Raw genomic sequence first — 23,653 nt, 5'->3', positions numbered from 1 at the left:
TTTACGTAACTAGACAATAATGTTTACGTAACCAGACAATAATGTTTATGTGACCAGACAACAATGTTTATGTGACCAGACAATAATGTTGATGTGACCAGACAATAATGTTTATATTACCAGACAATAATGTTTATGTGACCAGACAATAATGTTTATGTAACCAGATAATAATGTTTATGTAACCAGACAATAATGTTTATGTGACCAGACAACAATGTTTATGTAACCAGACAATAATGTTGATGTGACCAGACAATAATGTTTATGTGACCAGACAATAATGTTTATGTAACCAGACAATAATGTTTATGTAACCAGACAATAATGTTTATGTAACTAGACAATAATGTTTATATAACCAGACAATAATGTTTATGTGACCAGACAATAATGTTTATGTAACCAGACAATAATGTTGATGTGACCAGACAACTATGTTTATGTGACCAGACAATAATGTTGATGTGACCAGACAATAATGTTTATGTGACCAGACAATAATGTTTATGTAACCAGACAATAATGTTTACGTAACCAGACAATAATGTTGATGTGACCAGACAATAATGTTTATGTGACCAGACAACTATGTTTATGTGACCAGACAATAATGTTTATGTGACCAGACAATGATGTTTATGTGACCAGACAATAATGTTTATGTGACCAGACAACAATGTTTATGTGACCAGACAATAATGTTTATGTAACCAGACAATAATGTTCATGTGACCAGACAATAATGTTCATGTGACCAGACAATAATGTTTATGTGACCAGACAATAATGTTGATGTGACCAGACAATAATGTTTACGTAACCAGACAATAATGTTTATGTGACCAGGCAATAATGTTTACGTGACCAGACAATAATGTTTACGTAACCAGACAATAATGTTTATATAACCAGACAATAATGTTTATGTGACCGGACAATAATGTTTATGTGACCAGACAATAATGTTTATGTAACCAGACAATAATGTTTATGTGACCAGACAATAATGTTTATATAACCAGGCTATAATGTTTATGTAACCAGACAATAATGTTTATGTAACTAGACAATAATGTTTATATAACTAGACAATAATGTTTACGTAACCAGACAATAATGTTTATGTGACCAGACAATAATGTTTATGTAACCAGACAATAATGTGTATGTGACCAGACAATAATGTTTATATAACCAGGCAATAATGTTTATGTGACCAGACAACAATGTTTATGTGACCAGACAATAATGTTTATGTAACTAGACAATAATGTTTATGTGACCAGACAATAATGTTGATGTAACCAGACAATAATGTTTATGTGACCAGACAACAATGTTTATGTGACCAGACAACAATGTTTATGTAACCAGACAATAATGTTTGTGTCACCAGACAATAATGTGTATGTGACCAGACAATAATGTTTGTGTAACCAGACAATAATGTTTATGTGACCAGACAACAATGTTTATGTGACCAGACAACAATGTTTATGTAACCAGACAATAATGTTCATGTGACCGGACAACTATGTTTATGTGACCAGACAATAATGTTTATGTGACCAGACAACAATGTTTATGTAACCAGACAATAATGTTCATGTGACCGGACAACTATGTTTATGTGACCAGACAATAATGTTTATGTAACCAGACAATAATGTTTATGTAACTAGACAATAATGTTTATGTAACCAGACAATAATGTTTATGTGACCAGACAATAATGTTTATGTAACTAGACAATAATGTTTATGTAACCAGACAATAATGTTTATATAACCAGACAATATATATAATGTTTATATAACTAGACAATATATATAATGTTTATGTAACCAGACAATAATGTTTACGTAACCAGACAATAATGTTGATGTGACCAGACAATAATGTTTATGTGACCAGACAACAATGTTTATGTGACCAGACAATAATGTTTATGTAACCATCAGGAGAACATCTGCACTAACATATAATATTTCGTTCCCACTCAATATTATCGTTTATAATGTCCGTTCCCAGTCACCATAGATTTATCCTAAAAAGACCTCCACAATTTTACCCCGTTCACAATAATATTTATGGTGATACCAAGCACTTGCATACACGTATATAAATGATACAGGCCCCTGTGTAATAGGAGAACGTCCGATAGGTGGCGTTCAGCAACCGAAGAAATAACATGGCGGCGCCCATGCAAGCGTTTGTTCACTGCTGAAGGAATCGAAATTTCTGCATACCCACCAGGTACACGTATTCAATGTGCCATATGTTGAATTGAAGCGTGCAATTATGCTTGTCCAGTATCTACAAAATATACGTATATATGATTATCGCATACTCATTTGTTGTTCATTGTAGACCGCACGATCAGCGGTTAGCCTACAACAGGTTGGACACAGCCCGTAAATAGGTAATAGTCCTGCATTTGAGTAACAGATACCAATTGGAGTAGTTAAGTTACTCAAATGCAGGGTAATTTGAAAAAGAAATGCATAAATTTCTTCTGTAAATTTGCACGATTCGTGTCTATACTGTTTTCGGGGCTTCAGCCAGGGCCCAATCTGCGAATTTCTTTGAAAGTGTGTTTTGTTTCTACTTCGAAACTACACTGACTTTTCTATCTCACTACCTTTTGTTGGTCACTGGATGCACATAAAGACATATCCATCAATGACCATGTTTAACTGTTCAAGGTTGGGGAACGAGGGAGAGGATGAACCACAGGAGTTTAACGTTTTATCTATAAAAATATAATAATCATTATGAAAATACCCTGCATAATATAAAAAATCACTTTAGTACACATGGCATTTTATATGGGTTATTATATATTCATATTGATAAATATCAAACTCCTGTGGATGCACTGAAGCTCAAACTTGAAGTGGGACATGGCTGCGAAACAATATAATTATTCAGATTAACAGTTGATAAGTTATTAGCTGGCTGGTCTAACTCAAAAAATGAATATAAATTTCGGTTATTTTGTGAATTTAACTATTCAGCTTCTTATTATTTGCATATGAACAAAACATTTACCAAAACATCTTTATTGTGCATGCTACTGTAGGCAGGCTATGGAATCCATGCTAGAGAATTACATAGCCTAAGTTTCCTCTGGCCCTGACACCATGTCTGGTGTACATAGGGCCAGAGCGCACTACTATATGAAAACGTAGAATTTTTCTCCCGACACCATTTGGTGTCGCTAAGAATTTGGTGCAAATACAATAAAATCGGGTGTGACATAACACCTACCTTATATATATGGATAAATGAGATATATATTTACCCCATAACACCCAATAAGTCCAATCTAGGTGTTTTATTCCGTCCGTAAAGACCCTTGCTTTATGCTAGTCAAAATTTCAAGTTGACCCGCCATTTTGTGAGTGACAGTACAACTAACCACCAGAATCAGAACGCAATTGACCGAAATGACCACATATCATTTATTGTGTTTTTCTTCTTAGATAGTGTAAATCAAGAAAACTAAGCTTATTATTTCCCAAAACGTGTTATATTTTAATGCAAAAGTTCATTATTTATGAATTATAAGCGGTAAAATATATAGAAATAAATGTTGTATTTTATTTCTTTTCGCTCCATCACGCAATGATTAGGGTAATTAGGCAGCCCGCGACCTACATAGTTAGCAATATGGCGTTGAGTCAAGTATGAAATTTTGACTAGCGTAAAGCAAGGGTCTATACGGACAGAATAAAACACCTAGATGGGACTAAATTGGTGTTCTGGGGTAAATGAATATCTCATTTGTCTATATATGTTAAGTAGGTGTTATGTCGCACCCGATTTTATTGTATTTGCACCAAATTCTTGGCGACACCAAACAGTGTCGGAGAATTCCACGTTTTCATATAGCAGTGCGCTCTGGCCCTACATCAGACATGGTGTCAGGGCCAGCGGAAACTCTGGCTAATATTACACTCTGGAAAACTTGTGACGGACATTGTAAATAACCTCTAACTTTCCATGTCCGATTCACACTGCACAGTCAAATTTTCAATGTTTGGGTTTTGTTCATATTAAAGAGCTAAATTACATTTAAATGTTTAACAAAAAGCTATTTTCTTCAATCATACTTTATATTTGTTTCGCTTGGTAGACACATTCCATATTTTATTTTTATAAGAACCGATGCCACCATGATAAAAACAGGTTACTGGTACTTGAAGCAGTGGAATGATGTAACAAAATGTTTTGTGGAAAATAATCATTAACTTGGTGTTAAATAGTGATTGGACTGTTTAAATAGGATATATACCTAAACTGTTTCAGTACACACTGTTGTCATCAAGTTAAGAGCTGTCAATACTGGTATCATTTTGCCCAGAAATCAGGTTGCTAAATGTCGGTGGGCATATTAGAACAAAGAAATAGCCAGAGAGTTTGCAGAGACCTTTAGTTAGCTGAAGTATGGAATAATATGACTGGGTACTTGTCTTGTCTGTCGATATACTCATTAAATATTGGACTCAAACAGATGATAAAATTAATGAAATTTCACATTCGCTGATATATTTTAAGTTAGAAGAAACCTGTTTAAAAAATTATTCAAATTATTATTAAATTAGATAAAATCATTATCTTATTCTAATTTGTATACAGGCTGATACATGATAGTTCCATTTTCTCTTGTCTGTAAAAACAGGATGTTCCCGACCTGATACTCAGAACCTTATTTAGTGATGATATACTTGAAGTGTTGCTGTGAATGGTGAAATGAATTCCCACTAAAATGGATGTGGATAACAATCTTATATATTCTTTACTTCTGCTATAAACAGTTAACAGGTTATTTTTCCCATGGTCAGAAATACAAAACATTCATCTTTTTTTTTATCTTTATGAAGTATAGAATCACTTAATAACAGTGTTATTTCAAATTATTATCATTGATAATTGTTACTCTATTTTCTTTTCAACTTTTGTTTAGATATATGATAAAAGAAATGGCTGAGAACAAAGATGAATCTGTGGAGGCAGTGGAGTCTCCACCTCCTGTTCCATCAGTTACGGAGCAACAGAAGGAGTTAGCCAATCAGGCCCTTCAAGAATTCAATCAAAAACAGTATGGTGCATGTTGTAACCTCATGCACAAGTTGATTGCTCAGAGGAACACAGATCCAAAAGTTGTTCATAACAAAGCTGTAGCTGAGTTTTATCAAAGTGGCTTTCTCACAACAGATGAATTCCGGGATCGATTGTCATCCGTGTGTCTTATGGTAAGTGCAGAAAGTCAGATGACGCAGAATTTGAAGTATTTCATCATAAATCTACAATCAAATTATTATATTGACATTTTAGTTTATTTACATGTAGTATATGTAGGCTTACAAGTCACATTTACATGTTCTACAAAATTGATCGAGATACGATCATATTATCTGAGGTTATTTAAAAAAAAAAAACCAGTTAGTTCGCTAAAACTTGTAGTAAACCAGGGATTGAACACAAAATATATCAGAGGTGGACAGTAAAGACCATAAGCTGATACAGTATGTGAAAAATTTCATTTTTTTAAAGCAATTATTTAAACATTTTTTTATAACATTTTGTAATTTGGCTTGTCAAATCCTGATCCTACATTTATTGGAGCATAATGGGTAACTGAAATAATTTGAAGTTTTAATTTTTAGCTGTATTGGGATTTTTGCTTGGTGACAAATGGTCTAGGATGATAATTATTTGGCCAGAGGCATGCTGGGATGAATGACAAAAAATTTTTAAATTAATTACATGTACCTACTTTCAAGGTCACAAGGGACAAATGTGTTAAAATCTTAAAAAACTTCTCATTAATTAGAGGTCTAGAGACCTGATATATGACCGGGGATGAAGTGTTAACAGGTTTGTTCACTTGACTGACATTGACCTATAATCCTACTGTATATTAACTGTATATTAATACATATATGGCTGGCTGCTTTCAAAGTCACAATTAAGGATCGAATGTGTTAAAATCAAGAGGATGTAGCATTCTGTTCAAATTAATTACCTTTGCCTGAGTACTGTCAAGGTTTCTGTTCAAATATACATTTACTTAAAAAGTGAAGTTTCAATAGAATGACCAAAAATCCCTGTAAAGTAAATAAATCGGTTGTCTTTTAATGTTGGCTACATCAAATTATCCAGGATGGTATTGTCTTCATTACCTGGGAACAGATGAGCAAGTTAGGCCAACACAGATGAGCAAGTTAGGCCAACATTGAGCCTCTTGTTATTTTATACTTTTTTTTTATCTATAAATGAACCAGTTTATCTGATTTGTGTCTTTTGCCTTTCCAAATTAAAAAAAAAAAGATAAATTCCGTTCAGTTCATGAACAAAGTGAAATTGAGACTGTGAGAAATTTTGAATATGATAATTTATTTGTGAATAGGCAAATGTAAATATCAACAACAGCGAGAGTCTAGAGGATGTAGACCACAGTGTCATCTACTACAACCAGGCAGTAGTGCTGTACCACCTCCGACAATATAAGGCCGCTCTCAACATCCTCGACAAACTCTTCCAGTTCATCGAACCTCTGGGTAGATATCATTCTTACACCATAACCCGTGTTAGTCACAATGACTAGAATGTTCACTCTATAGTAATCTACCATTAAAGTCCTGTTTTTGTGTGTGTCACTGGCATGTATGTACCAAAGTGTATATACAATTTTTGAACTGTTTACCAATATATCCTGTTTTCCTTCTCTTCCTGGTCTCCTATAGAAGAAGCCTTAGCTAGAAAAGCAATGATGTTACTTGTGGAGTTGTACCTGTGTACGTTCCAGGTAAGGTCACACAACAAGTGTCACATTCCATCGCATAAACCAAAATTTTATCTTACTTTACAATACATTATAGATTTGTATACAACAATTGCAATTAAATTCTAACATACCGAATATATTTTTTTATTTAAAAATTCTGTATAACATATAATTATATACATTCACCATGTATTGCTGGTAAATTTTTAAATATGTGTTTCAATGTGTAATTGCAGCCAGAAAAAGCTATCGGCATGCTGAGTTATGCAGAAAAAACGATGTTCAATGGAAGCAAAGAAAAAACAGAGAAAGAAAACAAGGAGGAAACAGAAGCATCAGAGCAGTGGAAACCCAAAATTAGCTTGGTACTTGGATAAAGAGATATGGAGTGTAGAAATTTATGAGGACTTTTAGCCTTATTAGCCCACCATCATCAGATGGTTGGCTATTCAAATCGTCCTTCGTCCATGGTCCGTCGTCCGTCCGTCCGTAAACAATTCTTGTTATTGCTATTTCTCAGAAAGTACTGAAGGGATCTTTCTCAAATTTCATATGTGGGTTCCCCTTAGTGTCTAGTTATGCATATTGCATTTTGAGACCAATCGGAAAACAACATGGCCGACACGCAGCCACCTTGGATTTTGACAATTGAAGTTTGCTATCGCTATTTCTCAGAAAGTACTGAAGGGATATTTCTCAAATTTCATATGTAGGTTCACTTTGCTGCCTTGTTATGCATATTGCATTTTGAGACTAATCAGAAAACAACATGGCCGACAGGCAGCCATCTTGGATTTTGACAATTGAAGATTGTTATCACTATTTCTCAGAAAGTACTGAAGGGATCTTTCTCAAATTTCATATGTAGGTTGCCCTTGGTCCCTAGTTATGCATATTGCGACCAGTCGGAAAACAACATGGACGATATGCAGCCATCTTGGATTTTGACAATTGAAGTTTGTTATCGCTATTTCTCAGAAAGTACCGAAGGGATCTTTCTCAAATTTCATATGTAGGTTCACCTTGGTGCCTAGTTATGCATATTGCATTTTGAGACTAATCGGAAAACAACATGGCCGACAGGCAGCCATCTTGAATTTTGGCAATTGATGTTTGTTATCGCAATTTTACAGAAGGTATTGAAGGGATCTTTCTCAAATTTCATAGGTAGGTTCCCCTTGGTCCCTCATATTGCATTTTGGGACCAATCCGAAAACAACATGGCCAACAGACAGTCATTATTGCTAAATTTCAAATTTCATATAGGTTCCCCTTGTTTGAAAAGTACTGGAGGGATGTTTCTCAATTTACACAGATTAGTAAGAGGAAGGGAAAAATAGAGAGATCAATCTGACATGGAACCTATAAAGATCATTAAATGGTGGGCGCCAAGATCCCTCTGGAATCTCTTGTTTTTACATAAATAGCCTGTTTCAGCAAAGTCTACCTTTACCTTGCACAGTTTTATGTATTTTTCCAGAATCCAGATATTGTTTGACGCAGCTATAAACTGTTTCATAATGGATAATCTTTGATATGGAACTGCATACATACACAATCTAGACATAGTGATCTATAGTTTGATCAGTATTACCTGTTTCCCCTTTTTTTCTTTTTTTTTTAATTTAAAACTTCTGGCAGGGTATCAATATTTGATATACAGTAAAATCCCCTGCAGACATATTTTGAAAAACCGATATTCAACTTTATTTGTCCCAAAGCTTGCATGTTGGTACAGTGTAAACTAATTCATAATAAAATTCCTCGCTATACACAAAAAGATTTTGCCTACATCACAACCAGTATTGGATTTAATGTGTAAAGTTTCGATGATTACAGAAAGTCGCCTTCATCAGAAAAATGATACATACACTTCACTTGTCATTTGCCTGGTGAAGGTAACAAGTGTAGTCACGGAAACATCACACATAAAATCCAAAACTGGTTGTTATACAATGTATAGGAGAAATATTCTCACAATTTACAAACTTATCAGCCCGAAGAAAATGTTTAATACCCCACTATACAATACATATGTACATGAGTGAAATCTCTCAAGAACTTTGACAGCATAATAATGCACAATGTTCTTGTATTATGACATCAAAAGTTACAAAAAATATCAAACAGCCAATCAAAACCAGATATTAGTTTTAAAGTTTAATAATTCAGCTACATGTGTGAAAGTGAACCGATTGATACTTACTTGAATCCAGGTTATCAGTAAATATTGATTTATTTTACATTTATTGCAGTTCAAAACAAGGTGCTTACTAATGATGAAGTCCATGAAATCCTGTAAGAGAGAGATCAAATCATTGATGACTACCCAGGCAGTGGTAAGTTGGTCAATATACTGTAAACAGATTAATTTTGGTCATCTTGAATTTTAGCCCATAACTAAATCTAAACAGATAAGTGCAATTATGAATTGGCACATACACAATACTTACCATAAAAACAACACAATTAAACCTGTCAAAGCGGACACCTGTCCATACAGAAAGTGCCAGGAATCCCCAATGAAAATCAATATAAATATACATACTTGCCTAATTAAGACGGCGGGCAGTAATTTTGGTCTGTACGTTGTTAAGAATTCCTTAAAGCAGACACATGAAACCATTGTCATGTATTGTTATTTATATGTAAACAGTTTCTAAATAACTAACACAGTCTACTTTACACAACTCCTCTAGCGAAAATGCTTCCTAGCATCTTTATATGTATGATAGAAGCAGGATTATTTTTTTCATCAAACATTTATCATATAAATTATTCAAATTATAGATTTAACATTACTAAATACAAGTATACTTGATTTCTTTTACAGAATACGTCTGTGATATTTCTGAAGAGTAATTTTGAATACCTAAGAGGAAATTATCGAAAAACAATTAAAATGTTGGGGCCACCCTCATTTGTGCAACTGTTTACAGAGTCAGGAGAGTGCTTGCCAGTTATGTATTATAACAATATGGGATGTGTGCACTTTCACATGCGCAAACATCACAATGGAGCATTTAACTTCAGAAAGGCAATTCAGGAAAATGAAAATGCAATCAAAGATCTACGACGAGGGGCAGAGCAACGTGAGTTACTACATGTGTAATAGTATGAGGTCACCTTACTAGCTCAGTCTAGCAGGAATTTCCCTTAAGCCTAGTGGTAGGATGTTTGGCTTTGAGAGGGAAAGGTCGCAAGTTCGAAGTGCGGCATGGGCAGGGTCTTTTCCTTACTCCTTCCTATTACAGATTTGGTGCCGTTGACCACTCCAAGTGAAAGCTATAGGAGATTGAGGGGCTTTCTTGGAGAAAAAAGAACCTGGGTTGTGGCTATCTTCGGGGGCAAAGACTTTGTGAAGGAGGGAGTAGTGTAAAAGTAGAGAGTATAAGGATACCTTACTAGCTCAGACTAGCAGGAATTTCCCTTTAGCCTAGTGCTAGGATGTTTGCCTTAAGAGCGATAGGTTGCTAGTTCGAAGCCAGGCATGGGTAGGGTATTTTTCATTACTCCTTACACATCTTTCTTTAAGAGTTTAAGTTGCTACTTACTATCAGTATCTCTGTGTTTTCGTTTTTTGGGATTTTTTTATTGGCGAGATCAAAAACACTATATTTTCTATTCATTGACAGTTTTACGAGTAGATGTATCAAATTCTAATTCCCAAGAAATATACTGAGAGCCACAATTTAAATTTTTGATATCTTTTATGTACAACCTTGATACTACTCTATGAATTTTTTTTCACCAACAGAAATTGATATAAATGATTGACAAATCCTGATTCATGATATCATTCAGAAAGCAAAAGCAAAATTTGCCTAAATGTTATCAAATGTAGAAAGGTATTCAGTTTATTTTGTCCATCAGTTGGTCTTTCTGTCCCTCCTTTTGTTACACCTAAGGTTCATCGATTTCACCTACATTTTCTTTTTCACCAACTTAGCTTTTCATGAAGCTTTTTTCCATCAGAATTGAAGTAATTTATGTAATTTATGTAATTTATTTTCTAGCCAGACAGTGTAGCTGTGTAGCTTAAAAGTAAGAAAAACACAAATGGACAGCTACCCAGAAGTGAGATTCAGAAGACATAATCTTAAACTGCAAACTGCCATAGCAAAATTATGATAATTAAATATTTATATTACAATCCAAATGTATTTCCTTTGCTTCAGATAAAAATCTGAATGGAAAACCGTTAAACATGATTGGCGTGAGTCGCCACTATGAGCTGCTCTACAACATGGGCATACAGCTGCTGCATTGTGGGAATCCGCTTGGTGCATTTGAGTGTCTGGTAGAGGCTGTACAAGTTTTCCGGGTCAACCCTCGGCTTTGGTTACGACTTGCTGAGTGTTGTATAATGGCTAACAGAGAGGTGGGTGCCATGATAAGTTATCTCCCTTCAGTTATTTTTGTGAATTTTTGGCTTTTATATCTGACTGTTCCTTAATGATAGAATTGAGACATTGTCCATTCTAATCCTTGATTAGACTTTGAAAAGAATTGAAACTTTGTCCACTCATTTCCTTTAGATTTTAAATAGATTCGAGACATTGTCTTCTCATCCTTGTTTAGACTTTAAATAGAATTGAGACATGATTTTCGTTTTGAATTTATAAATAGCATTGAGACGTTGTCCTCTCATCTTTGATAAGATTTAAAATAGAATTGAGACATTGTCTTTTCATTCTTGATTAGACTTTAAATATAATTTAGACATTATCTTCTCAGCCTTGGTTAGACATTTAAAAAATTTGAGACATTATCTTCGTTTAGACTTTAAATAGAATTGAGACATGGTCTTCTCATCCTTGATTAGACTTTAAATAGAATTGAGACATGGTCTTCTCATCCTTGATAGGACTTAAACTGAAATATTGGGTACTTATCATAGTCATTTCAAGTATGCTGTAGCAATAAACATATGATGTGTGTTATACTTGTGTTATTTTATAGATACATGTATGACCATCAAATTAAGTTGTTTTATGCTTGTAATATTTATACAATGAAATCTGACTTTACCGACCACTGTCTTTAACAACATCGTGTAGTTTCCGATCATATCCAACAGAACGGAGACTTACTCCACTGGCATTGCCGACACTGACTTTACAGACACACTGTCATATCCGACACATTGACTCGGTCCCATACAGTGTCAGTAAAGTCAGGATTCACTCTAATGCTTAGTTTCTGTTACTTTCCGATTTGATTTTTAAAGTACAATGTTTTCTTTTAATAACTGGAGCTACTCTGAAAGGTTTTTTGATTTACGACTATCTTATTCTATATCTATTACTGTCCACGCTGTCTAACATAATGTGATTGTTGTGATGGATGTATCTTTGTTGCTTAGAGTAATGATGATGACAGGAAACTGGAACGAAGACTAGAGGTCATTCAGGGGTCAGATGGAAGTGGAATTCACAGGAAATTACGACTAGGTCCTGGCATTCACAAAAACCGGGCAAGGTATAGGGCATATATATGTCTTCTTTTCAAGGACTTTAATGTATGGTAATCTTTTTGCAGTAGTTTTGGTTAAAGAAATATGAAATTTCTATTAAATCAAATGATAATCATAGAATGATTTAGATTACCTAGTAAAGACAAATGTAGCAGAATGATTATTTTTGAGCGAGACTACACCATCAGTAACATTTGGATATTTTCTCACAGTCCTGGTACACCAGCTATCCCAGCCCCCAACCTCGAGTTTGCCGCTCTTTGCCTGAAAAATGCTCTGCTCCTATTACGAGATGATCCCCTAAATGCACAACCCACGCCAACTGAGGATCAGGACGGAGTGTGAGTACTGTAGAATTATTGTATTGATTCAATAGCTACAGATATTTTAAATTACAATACTAATGAATTCACTTTGCCTGTTTACTTGACAGAAGTATGTCTTGGTACATAATGATATATTTGAAATGGTTATTTAATATTCATGGAAATATGTTTGATAATTCTCTACACTAGAAATGAATCTGTTGAGCTCAACTGTTACAGGTTTATTAGTCCCCTACCAGTGAAACTTGGGGGACTCTAGGTTTCCTGTACGTTTATCTTGTACGTATATACATAATGCCAAAGTTTTCAGCACTCTAGCAGTTTTAGTCCTCGAGAGATTTTGATCAAACTTCAATAATAAGGACCATAATATCTCGGAGTGAGTTTCAGGGGTTTTGGGTCAAGGACAAGGTCACTTTTACTATATTTAGTAGAGGCTGGTAGGGGACATATCTTGCTTTAGCATTGCCCAGTTTGCTTGTATCCAGTCATGTCAGCATCTTACTCATATCTACCATTCAGTAAGACTCCCCCGGAAATGGTGCTGGTTCCTGCTCCGCCTGGTAACCCGATGCGAGCTCTGGAGGTTGCTAATCTCAGGTACGGTAACAGGTTTCCTTTTCAGTTTTATAACATTGTTTGTTTCGATCCCCTTAAATTCTGAATAATTTGAAGTTGGCTCTCTTTCCTAATGCTCCAAACTGTTGACATCTGATGTCAAGTGTTGACATCTGTGTCACATTTAAAAGTGCTTTATCTTGATTTGCATATGATTCATCTGGATACTTAGGGATGGAACATGATAATAAATTTTTAGATTAATTGGTCCATCCATGTATAGGCAGAAAACAGAAGCACACTCTGGATAAACTGCAAAGCAGTGCACCTTCGTTTTCGGTCTATACATCAGTAGACCAGTTTATTATCTTGTTCAATACTTTTACATGTGCTATTTGATTTACACCTAAATAGAAACAAATGGTTTGTAAGGAAAATAATTTAGTTTGATTCACAACAGCAAGAGTAATTGTTTCATGGAGCAATGATTTTGACGTTAACCAACACAGGCCATGTTTCAAATTTTCTTTGCACTGTTTGTCAGAAATCTCGTATCCATGTATAATAGACGTGGATGGTCACATGAAAAATCACCAAAGCCAAACTATTTTTGCAAAATTCTAGTTATTCATATATGACACCATCAAAACATGCCCTTCATTTTTAGCTCACCTGGTCCAAAGGACCAAGGTGAGCTTATGCCATACCGTGGCATCCGTCGTCCATTGTCCGTCCGTCTGTCGTCCGTCCGTCCGTCATCAATTGACTTCTTCTTCATAACCAGTGATCAGAATTTGACCAAATTTGGTCAGAAGCATCCTTGTGGGGTGGGGACTCAAAATTGTACAAATGGTGGGGCTGACCCCCCAGGGGTCTGCAGGGCGGGGCCAAAAGGGGTCAATTGGGCTATATTGATATAAACGACTTCTTCTCTTAAACTGAACAATGGATATTGCTCATATTTGCCTGGTAGCATCACTATAAGGTGGGGATTCAAAATTGTACAAATGATGGGGCTGACCCCCCAGTGGCCTGATGGGCGGGGCCAAATGTGGTCAATTGGGCTATATTGAAATAAACGACTTCTTCTCTGAAACCGAGCAATGGATATTGCTCATATTTGCCTGGTAGCATCACTATTGGGTGGGGATTCAAAATTGTACAAATAATGGGGCTGACCCCCCAAGGGCCTGAAGGGCGGGGCCAAATGTGGTCAATTGGGCTATATTGATATAAAAGACTTCTTCTCTGAAACCGAGCAATGGATATTGCTCATATTTGCCTGGTAGCATCACTATGGGGTCGGGATTCAAAATTGTACAAATAATGGGGCTGACCCCCCAATGGCCTGAAGGGCGGGGCCAAATGTGGTCAATTGGGCTATATTGATATAAACGACTTCTTCTCTGAAACCGAGCAATGGATATTGCTCATATTTGCCTGGTAGCATCACTATTGGGTGGGGATTCAAAATTGTACAAATAATGGGGCTGACCCCCCAAGGGCCTGAAGGGCGGGGCCAAATGTGGTCAATTGGGCTATATTGATATAAAAGACTTCTTCTCTGAAACCGAGCAATGGATATTGCTCATATTTGCCTGGTAGCATCACTATGGGGTCGGGATTCAAAATTGTACAAATAATGGGGCTGACCCCCCAATGGCCTGAAGGGCGGGGCCAAATGTGGTCAATTGGGCTATATTGATATAAACGACTTCTTCTCTGAAACCGAGCAATGGATATTGCTCATATTTGCCTGGTAGCATCACTATGGGGTCGGGATTCAAAATTGTACAAATAGTGGGGCCGACCTCCCCTGGGGCTGAGAGGCGGGGCCAAAAGGGGTCATTTTGGTTAAATTGATATACATGTACACAAATTCTTCTCTGAAACTAAGCAATGGATATCACTCACATTTGTATGGTAGCATGGTCATGGGAAGGGGATTCAAAATTGTACAAATTTTAGGATTGACCCCACCAGGGAGCTGAGAGGGGGGGGGGGGGGGCAAAAGGGTAAATTTTGGCTAAATGGATATGAACAATTTCTTCTCTGAAACAGCTCATATTTTACTTGTAGCATCCTTTTGGGTAAGGATTCAAAATTTTATAAAGGAAGGAATTGACCCCCCCGGGGTGCAGAGGGCGGGGTCAAAAGGGGTCAATTGGTTTAAACAACTTCTTTTCTGAAACTTAACAATGGATATCACTCACATTTGTGTGGTAGCATGGGGTTGCGCCAAAAGTCAATTTCATTTCATGGATTAATGCATTTTTTGGCATAAAAACCTCACATACCCATATAAAATGCCTATGATATATTGACATAGCAATACCAGTGACAAATATACTTAATCATCATTCTTGTTTCATATCTCATCCAGGTGAGCGATACAGGCCCTCTGGGCCTCTTGTTCAGTTTATCACTTGTTACACAGAATAAATAAACCAATGGAAAAGCATGTTGCAGCCACAAATTAAATTGCGTTTGACAAGATCACCTGATGCTTGTTTTTGACAATTACAATATTTGATTCTGCATCACATGGGTGCTTGTTTTTGACAGATGCTCTATCCTTGCGGCAGCAGCTTATGTGTCCCTGTGTTTGTACGACTACGCTCTAGCTCTTCAACACGCCGAGAATCTTCTACGCCAACCTCGATTATCGGGAGCACAGAGGTGTGTTACTCTAGCCTTACAAATATAACATACAGATAACAGATCTATAAATCAAAAAGTACATTTTATATTAAGAGATCAGTAGATTTAAAGGTTGGTACATATGAAAGTGTTTTATTTTATTTTTTTTCAAATTAAGATTCGAATCAGTAACATGGTTCTTTGACTAGATAAACTTCCTTTGTCTAGGTACCTTGGTCACCTGTACATGGCAGAAGCCCTTGTTGCCATGGATAAGATAGCAGATGCCATTCAGCATCTGAACCCAGAAACAGTTGTGGACATCAGTACAAATCCACCTGAGCAGAAATCTGACCAAGGTAAAGTGATTCAAAAATTCAGTTCCATCAAATCACTTAGCGCTTTGTTTCCCAGTACTTCTTATTGTATCTTTAAAGCACACAACTTTGCCAAGATGTACTCACAACATCTGAGGTAACTGAAAATTACACATTTTAGTGGTAATCTTATTTTCATGCTTTTCACTGTGGCAGCATTGGGTTGCAATGTGGTTGTACTTATTACAGCTTCTATACTCTAATTCAATAGCAACTAAGTGTATCAGTCAAAACTGTCTGCAAAGACCGCCATAACATAAAGATTATACAGTCAAAGCTGTCTACAAAGACCCTCATTATGGTAAAGATTATACAGTCAAACTTGTCTACAAAGACCGCCATAACATAAAGATTATACAGTCAAAGCTGTCTACAAAGAACCTCATTATGGTAAAGATTATACAGTCAAACCTGTCTACAAAGAACCTCATTATGGTAAAGATTATACATTCAAACTGTCTACAAAGACCGCCATAACATAAAGATTATACAGTCAAAGCTGTCTACAAAGAACCTCATTATGGTAAAGATTATACATTCAAACTGTCTACAAAGATCCTCATTATGGTAAAGATTATACATTCAAACTGTCTACAAAGACCATCATTACGGTAAAGGTTATAGTCAAAACTGTCTACAAAGACCGCCATAACATAAAGGTTATACAGTCAAACCTGTCTACAAAGACCGCCATTATGGTAAAGATTATACATTCAAACTGTCTACAAAGACCATCATTACGGTAAAGGTTATAGTCAAAACTGTCTACAAAGATCCTCATTATGGTAAAGATTATACATTCAAACTGTCTACAAAGACCATCATTACGGTAAAGATTATACATTCAAACTGTCTACAAAGACCATCATTACAGTAAAGGTTATAGTCAAAACTGTCTACAAAGACCGCCATAACATAAAGATTATACATTCAAACTGTCTACAAAGATCCTCATTATGGTAAAGATTATACATTCAAACTGTCTACAAAGACCATCATTACGGTAAAGGTTATAGTCAAAACTGTCTACAAAGACCGCCATAACATAAAGGTTATACAGTCAAACCTGTCTACAAAGACCGCCATTATGGTAAAGATTATACAGTCAAAACTGTCTACAAAGATCCTCATTACGGTAAAGATTATACAGTCAAACTTGTCTTCAAAGACTGCCATTACAGTAAAGATTATACAGTCAAAACTGACTACAAAGATCCTCATTACAGTAAAGATTATACAGTCAAACTTGTCTACAAAGACTGCCATTACAGTAAAGATTATACAGTCAAAACTGCCTACAAAGACTGCCATTACAGTAAAGATTATACAGTCAAACTTGTCTTCAAAGACTGCCATTGCAGTAAAGATTATACAGTCAAAACTGTCTACAAAGACTGCCATTACAGTAAAGATTATACAGTCAAACTTGTCTACAAAGACTGCCATTACGGTAAAGATTATACAGTCAAAACTGTCTACAAAGACTGCCATTACAGTAAAGATTATACAGTCAAACTTGTCTACAAAGACTCCCATTACGGTAAAGATTATACAGTCAAAACTGTCTACAAAGACTGCCATTACAGTAAAGATTATACAGTCAAACTTGTCTACAAAGACTGCCATTACGGTAAAGATTATACAGTCAAAACTGTCTACAAAGACTGCCATTACAGTAAAGATTATACAGTCAAACTTGTCTACAAAGACTGCCATTACGGTAAAGATTATACAGTCAAAACTATCTACAAAGACTGCCATTACAGTAAAGGTTATACAGTCAAACCTGTCTACAAAGACTGGCATTACGGTAAAGGTTATACAGTCAAACCTGTCTACAAAGACTGGCATTACGGTAAAGGTTATAGTCAAAACTATCTACAAAGACTGCCATTACAGTAAAGGTTATACAGTCAAACCTGTCTACAAAGACTGCCATTACGGTAAAGGTTATAGTCAAAACTGTCTACAAAGACTGCCATTACGGTAAAGGTTATAGTCAAAACTGTCTACAAAGACTGCCATTACGGTAAAGGTTATACGATCAAATCTGTCTACAAACTCTGATTACGACAAAGGTTATACAGTAAAACCTGCCTACAAAGACCCCTATTATGGTAACGATTATGTCATACATCGTCTGTAAAGTCTTTTACGGTATGTACAAGTTAAGCATTTTGTGATGCTGTTCAATGTCTGTGGTTTTACCATATCATCCAGCTGTTCACAAAAAATACTGTAATATTTGATCATACTGTTTCTGCTTCAGATAAAAATGACAAAGGAGACAAATTGGACAAAGGAGAAAAAGACCAAGAATCCTCGGAAGCCAAAGGTTAGTGGACAGAAAGAAATTAATTCAAATATGTATGTTTGAAAAAGGAATAATTATGTACATATATCATGTATAAAATCTGAAATGATGGAGGATGTGTTCATTCCATGTACATGTACTGTCAAGACTGACTTCAGTGACTTTCAAAGGAACTTACACATTTTGGTCGCATCAGACAAAGAGTGTCACTTAACACAGACACAGTCAGACATCGTATATAAAAGATCATGTACATGTACAATATATACATCGAAGAAAACTGCATTAAACAAAAATAAAGTACGTGTATTTGTTTAAGATTTTCTGTCATTAAAACAAATAAATACACCAATTAGGATTCTGTTGAGTAATTAAAATACATCATCTGTATAACAATTATTTTTCTTAAAATTACTGTATGTGTAAACATTGCTTATTATTGCAATTATTGTAATTTGTTAAGATATCATGAATGGTAAAATTGTTGTTAGCAAAAAAACTGTGTAAAAAACCAATCACTTTCCTCACTTAGTGTGTTAATATTGTTCATTTTCTCCAAAAGGTTCTCTGTATCCATGGTCGCCAAAAGATCTGACAAAAGCCAAAGCGATAATGCAGTATAACTTGGCCACAGCTCACGCTATACGTGGGGAATATGATAAAGCGATGGCCAACCTGGGAGAGGTGAGCAACTCAGAGGCATAATCTTTATGTAGACACTTCTAGATAAACAACAGCCTGGATAGGTGTTATAATACACGTATATGAGTTTCTTATTTTCTATGTTAATCACAAAATAATTTCAGTATTAAATGTGGATAAAATTTACTGGTGATGTTTGATAATCAAAGGGCCAAAAGCCCTGAGAAACATCAGGGTTGAGGTCATAAAATAAGAAATTTAAAATTGGATTTTATAGTCCGACAGCTACAATTGGATTTTATAGTCCGACAGCTACATTTGTATCAGATGAAATGTCTTAATCTGGTTATTCCTATTCTATATATATTCAAAAAAACATGTATAACATATTTATCTGCTGAAAACTGTAGTATTGTTCTTTCCCTGACCTTTTTCTTTAATGTTTGTGGAAGATTATTGATATACTTCTGAATCAGTAAAGCTGCTTGTAAACTTTGAAAAAAATCAACTGAACGACAAATCGGTCTATTACATGTAACAGTTACATGAACAACATACAGAGATAAAATCCAAGATGTACACAGCCTAAGTTTTTTTTATTTATATTATTAGATGTTAATTAGGCCTAGGAAACATCCATTTTATGACCCCTAGTAACATCGAAAATGCAAATATTTTACCTCCGATAGAAAACTGTGGTTGCGCTGTCGGTTACACTGTCGGACGAGACATATATAGGCCTACAGTTTTGACAAACAAGTCGCCAGTTCATCAGTCACGGATCATAATCGTTAAATTCTTTTCAAATAAACAAATAATAATCTTATGGGTATTTAATAAAATCCTCATGAAAAACGGCAATGTAGTTTGTTACAACTTGCCTTCAATTCCTGTTGATATTTCTTGCGTATTCTAGCGACATACAAATGAATATGAAACTGCGAACAGTCGCTGGTTTAGTTACATTAGACATAACCACCATTTTTGCCGATAAGTGATGATCACGTGATTAGTCACGTGACACCTGAAGTTATCTCGTGGTATGTTTTGCTGCAAAACTAGTTATAGAATTGTAAACATTTGACTACGTAAACACGGTTGGTTTTAGGCTTAAATGAAATGTTCCTGCATATGAACTCAGGATGAACATATGAGTCTAAGACATGTGGATAGTTTCTCTGTGGATGCATGTAAATTTCCACGACGATCAAACTGAATTATTTTACTTTCGTTTTCAAGCCAAGATTGAGACAGAACTACGTAATCCTACGCCACAACAATTGCATATATACCAGTAATCTAAAATAGTCTAGAACACCAAACATTCATATTTCATTTTAAATAATTGCAGTAAACACGGGAACCATCAGTTAAATCGTGTCAAAAATTGCTGTCGAAATAGGAACTATATTAGACTGCGGATGTATATCATTTGTATTACAGAAAAGAGAAGTTGTTAGCCGGAAACAAAAGTGTGACTAACAAAATTTACCCACCACGGCTATTAAGGCAGGTGCCAAAGGCATCCTGAAGGCACCTGCCGTTAAAAATAAATACAGTACCAGTGTTATATTTCACCGCATTTTACAGCTGAAAATAGGCCATTTTCTCTTGCATAAACATGTTACTATTCCGATAGGAACTAAAAATGATTAATATCTTCCAATTTCACTGAATTATTGCTATATTTTCTCAGTTTAGTGATAGCATGCTGGTGGAAATAGCACTAAGTGACATTTATAGAGAATTTGTATATTCTTTTAAGAATGGAACTTTGAATTTAAGAGTTGTGAGTCAATGATTGCTCATGTTCAATAAACATGTTTACATTCCAGAGCTCAAACTACATTGGAACACCCCTGCCTGCCCAGATGTACTTCCTTAAGCTGTACCTGGACCTAATCGAAGGTAAAGATCTGATCAGTCCAGTGCTTAGTTTTTTCTCTGACCAGTGATACTTAGGTATTCACTGGTCAGTTCAGTACTTAAGGTATTCACTGACCAGTCCAATAGTGTATTCCCCTGACCAGACCAATACTTGGTGTATTCCCCTGACCAGTCCAATACTTAGTGTATTCACTGACCAGTCTAATACTTAGTGTATTCACTGACCAGTCCAATGCTTAGTGTATTCACTGACCAGTCCAATACTTAGTGTATTCACTGACCAGTCCAATGCTTAGTGTATTCACTGACCAGTCCAATACTTAGTGTATTCACTGACCAGACCAATACTTAGTGTATTCACTGACCAGTCCAATACTTAGTGTATTCCCCTGACCAGTTCAATACTAGGTGTATTCACTGACCAGTCCAATACTTAGTGTATTCACTGACCAGTCCAATACTTGGTGTATTCCCCTGACCAGTCCAATACTTAGTGTATTCCCCTGACCAGACCAATACTTAGTGTATTCACTGACCAGTCCAATACTTAGTGTATTCCCCTGACCAGTTCAATACTAGGTGTATTCACTGACCAGTCCAATACTTAGTGTATTCCCCTGACCAGTCCAATACTTAGTGTATTCACTGACCAGTCCAATACTTAGTGTATTCACTGACCAGTCCAATACTTAGTGTATTCCCCTGACCAGTCCAATACTAGGTGTATTCCCCTGACCAGTCCAATACTTAGTGTATTCCCCTGACCAGTCCAATACTAGGTGTATTAACTGACCAGTCCAATACTTAGTGTATTTCCCTGAACAGTCCAATACGAGGTGTATTTACTGACCAGTCCAAGGCCCCAGGGTCTTTTTCCCACCCATTGGGACATAGTTTCTTTGTTATATCTTTGAAACTGTTTAGATCCCCACCCTATAGCCATATATATAGCATTGTTGGGCGTCAAACAAAAAAACAAAATCATGATGTAAAAATAGGTCCTGGGGTCTTCCTACCCCTAGGGACTTGGTTCCTTTGTTATATCTTTGAAACTGTTTAGATTCCCAACCCATAACCATAAATAGCATTGCTTGACATCAAGGGATTAACTCAATATTGATGTAAAAATAAGCTCAGGGGTCTTTCCTCACCCCAAGGGACTTCTTTTAACACAATCGTGTTGTAAAAACAATCCCTTGAGTCTTTTCATACCCCAGGGGAGTTTGGACTTTGTTTCTGAGCTTTATCTTTTAAGAAGATTATATCCCTTCCCTATAACCATATATAGCATTTACGGACATCAACAAATAAAACTATTAACGAATTGGACATGAACATATTTTGACGTTTGGTCTCGTCAAATCCAGCCATGTCAGCGATACAGGCCCTCTTGGCCTCTTGTTTACTGTTCAATCATTTTGAGAAATTAGTGAATAAATGATTGGTACATTTAGTAACATATGCTAGTTTATATTTGAATTGTTCTTTTCATTTCTAGGTCGAAGAAAGATGGCACAGATTGTCATCAAAGACCACTTTGGTCATGTGACACCTAATCGAGTAGAAATGAAGATCAACTCCAAACCCAGCAATGTACGAAATGATGTTCCAATGCCCTGATAATACAAGTGTTTTACCGAGTAGAGCAAGACAAAGTGAACTAATATCACAGTGAGGCTATGTTACCCTAAATGATAAAGATGCGGATCCTTAGAAAGAGTCATCCCCCTTAGGAGAGGACCTTAGTTTGATACAGCTTCCTGCATATAGATTTTTAAATATCTTTATTCAAAGCACAGCATGATTCCACATTATTGTTTATTATTATGTGGGGATAAGAAAGGATGACATCCACTTAAAAACAATGCCCTACCTTAAAGAGCAACTGTTAAAATGGTGGATGTCATCTCATTTACATGTGTCTCAGCGGAGAGGCTAGTCAGAGTGATCAAAACAAGTCACATGGGTAATTCTGGTTTACAGGTCAGTGGAGGTCACTTAGGTTGTATTTCATATTGCATTAACCTGAGGTCAACAGAGGTCAAGGTTCGTAGGGTAATCCTAAGTCGCAGCAGTCAATTTGAGTCATGGAGGTAATCCTGCATTACAGATCCATCTGAATTCAACAAGAGGTTTAATATTGGTTAATCTTATACCACAGAGCTCAGCCTTTGTCATTAACAAGAAGTGAACTTTGCCATTAGTATATTGGTCACAGAGACCACTGTTTCTTAATGATATGTTATCTGTCAGAAAACACTGCCAAAGTGCTATTTTTTATTATTATCAAGGTGTCTGGATGTACACAAAGATATTTTCTGTCTTGTATTATGCCAATGTAAATCCCTTGTGTACTTCCTTTCACATTTAAGTTTTATACATTCAGATTCTAAACGCCAGTGATGTTTTTGTCGTTGATGTATACCTTCTGTGACACAGGGACCAGACACCCATGAATTATTTTGTCTATAAACATAAATACCTTAGCATGAAATGGACAATAGGGAAATCATCATGAATGTTGGTTATAAATTATTTGAATTATTATATTGATGATGAAAGCAATGGATCTGATTTGTAAAAGAATTCAGAAGAAGCAATAAAAATGTAATGAAAATATGCTGTGTGGAGTATTTT

At 35.7% G+C, this 23,653-nt stretch overlaps 1 protein-coding gene across 3 annotated transcripts; it reads left to right on the top strand.

Moving 5' to 3' along the window:
- The first annotated feature begins 2,165 nt into the window (after positions 1-2,165).
- LOC117337593 (CCR4-NOT transcription complex subunit 10-like) lies at positions 2,166-23,635 on the top strand. Of its 3 annotated transcripts, none has more exons than XM_033898641.1 (17): positions 2,166-2,259; positions 4,973-5,261; positions 6,419-6,569; positions 6,759-6,817; positions 7,033-7,161; positions 9,052-9,135; positions 9,630-9,888; positions 10,975-11,177; positions 12,162-12,277; positions 12,485-12,613; positions 13,121-13,198; positions 15,722-15,835; positions 16,025-16,155; positions 18,443-18,508; positions 19,050-19,171; positions 20,965-21,037; positions 22,515-23,635. In XM_033898641.1, exons 2-17 carry the CDS (start codon positions 4,977-4,979, stop codon positions 22,634-22,636), a joined length of 2,121 nt encoding a protein of 706 aa, XP_033754532.1. In that variant the 5' UTR covers positions 2,166-2,259; positions 4,973-4,976; the 3' UTR covers positions 22,637-23,635. The 3 variants fall into 3 exon arrangements, with proteins under 3 accessions (XP_033754532.1, XP_033754530.1, XP_033754531.1); XM_033898639.1 differs by having other exon boundaries at positions 6,756-6,817; XM_033898640.1 differs by lacking the exon at positions 2,166-2,259 and adding an exon at positions 2,409-2,425 and having other exon boundaries at positions 6,756-6,817.
- The last annotated feature ends 18 nt before the right edge of the window (positions 23,636-23,653 follow it).

Source organism: Pecten maximus, chromosome 11 (assembly GCF_902652985.1).
Source record: "Pecten maximus chromosome 11, xPecMax1.1, whole genome shotgun sequence".
In the NCBI taxonomy this organism is placed as follows: Eukaryota; Metazoa; Mollusca; class Bivalvia; order Pectinida; family Pectinidae; genus Pecten; species Pecten maximus.
The sequence above is the reverse complement of the archived record's forward strand: the minus strand, read 5'-3'. Positions and strand labels throughout refer to the sequence as shown.

Bases quoted from the DNA above. Each gene is read 5' to 3' on its own strand.
- LOC117337593 (XM_033898639.1), top strand. From the start codon at position 4,977: ATGATAAAAGAAATGGCTGAGAACAAAGATGAATCTGTGGAGGCAGTG. The intron at 9,136-9,629 runs GTAAGTTGGTCA...TTTCTTTTACAG, and splicing joins TGATGACTACCCAGGCAGTG to AATACGTCTGTGATATTTCT. The intron at 19,172-20,964 runs GTGAGCAACTCA...TTTACATTCCAG, and splicing joins CGATGGCCAACCTGGGAGAG to AGCTCAAACTACATTGGAAC.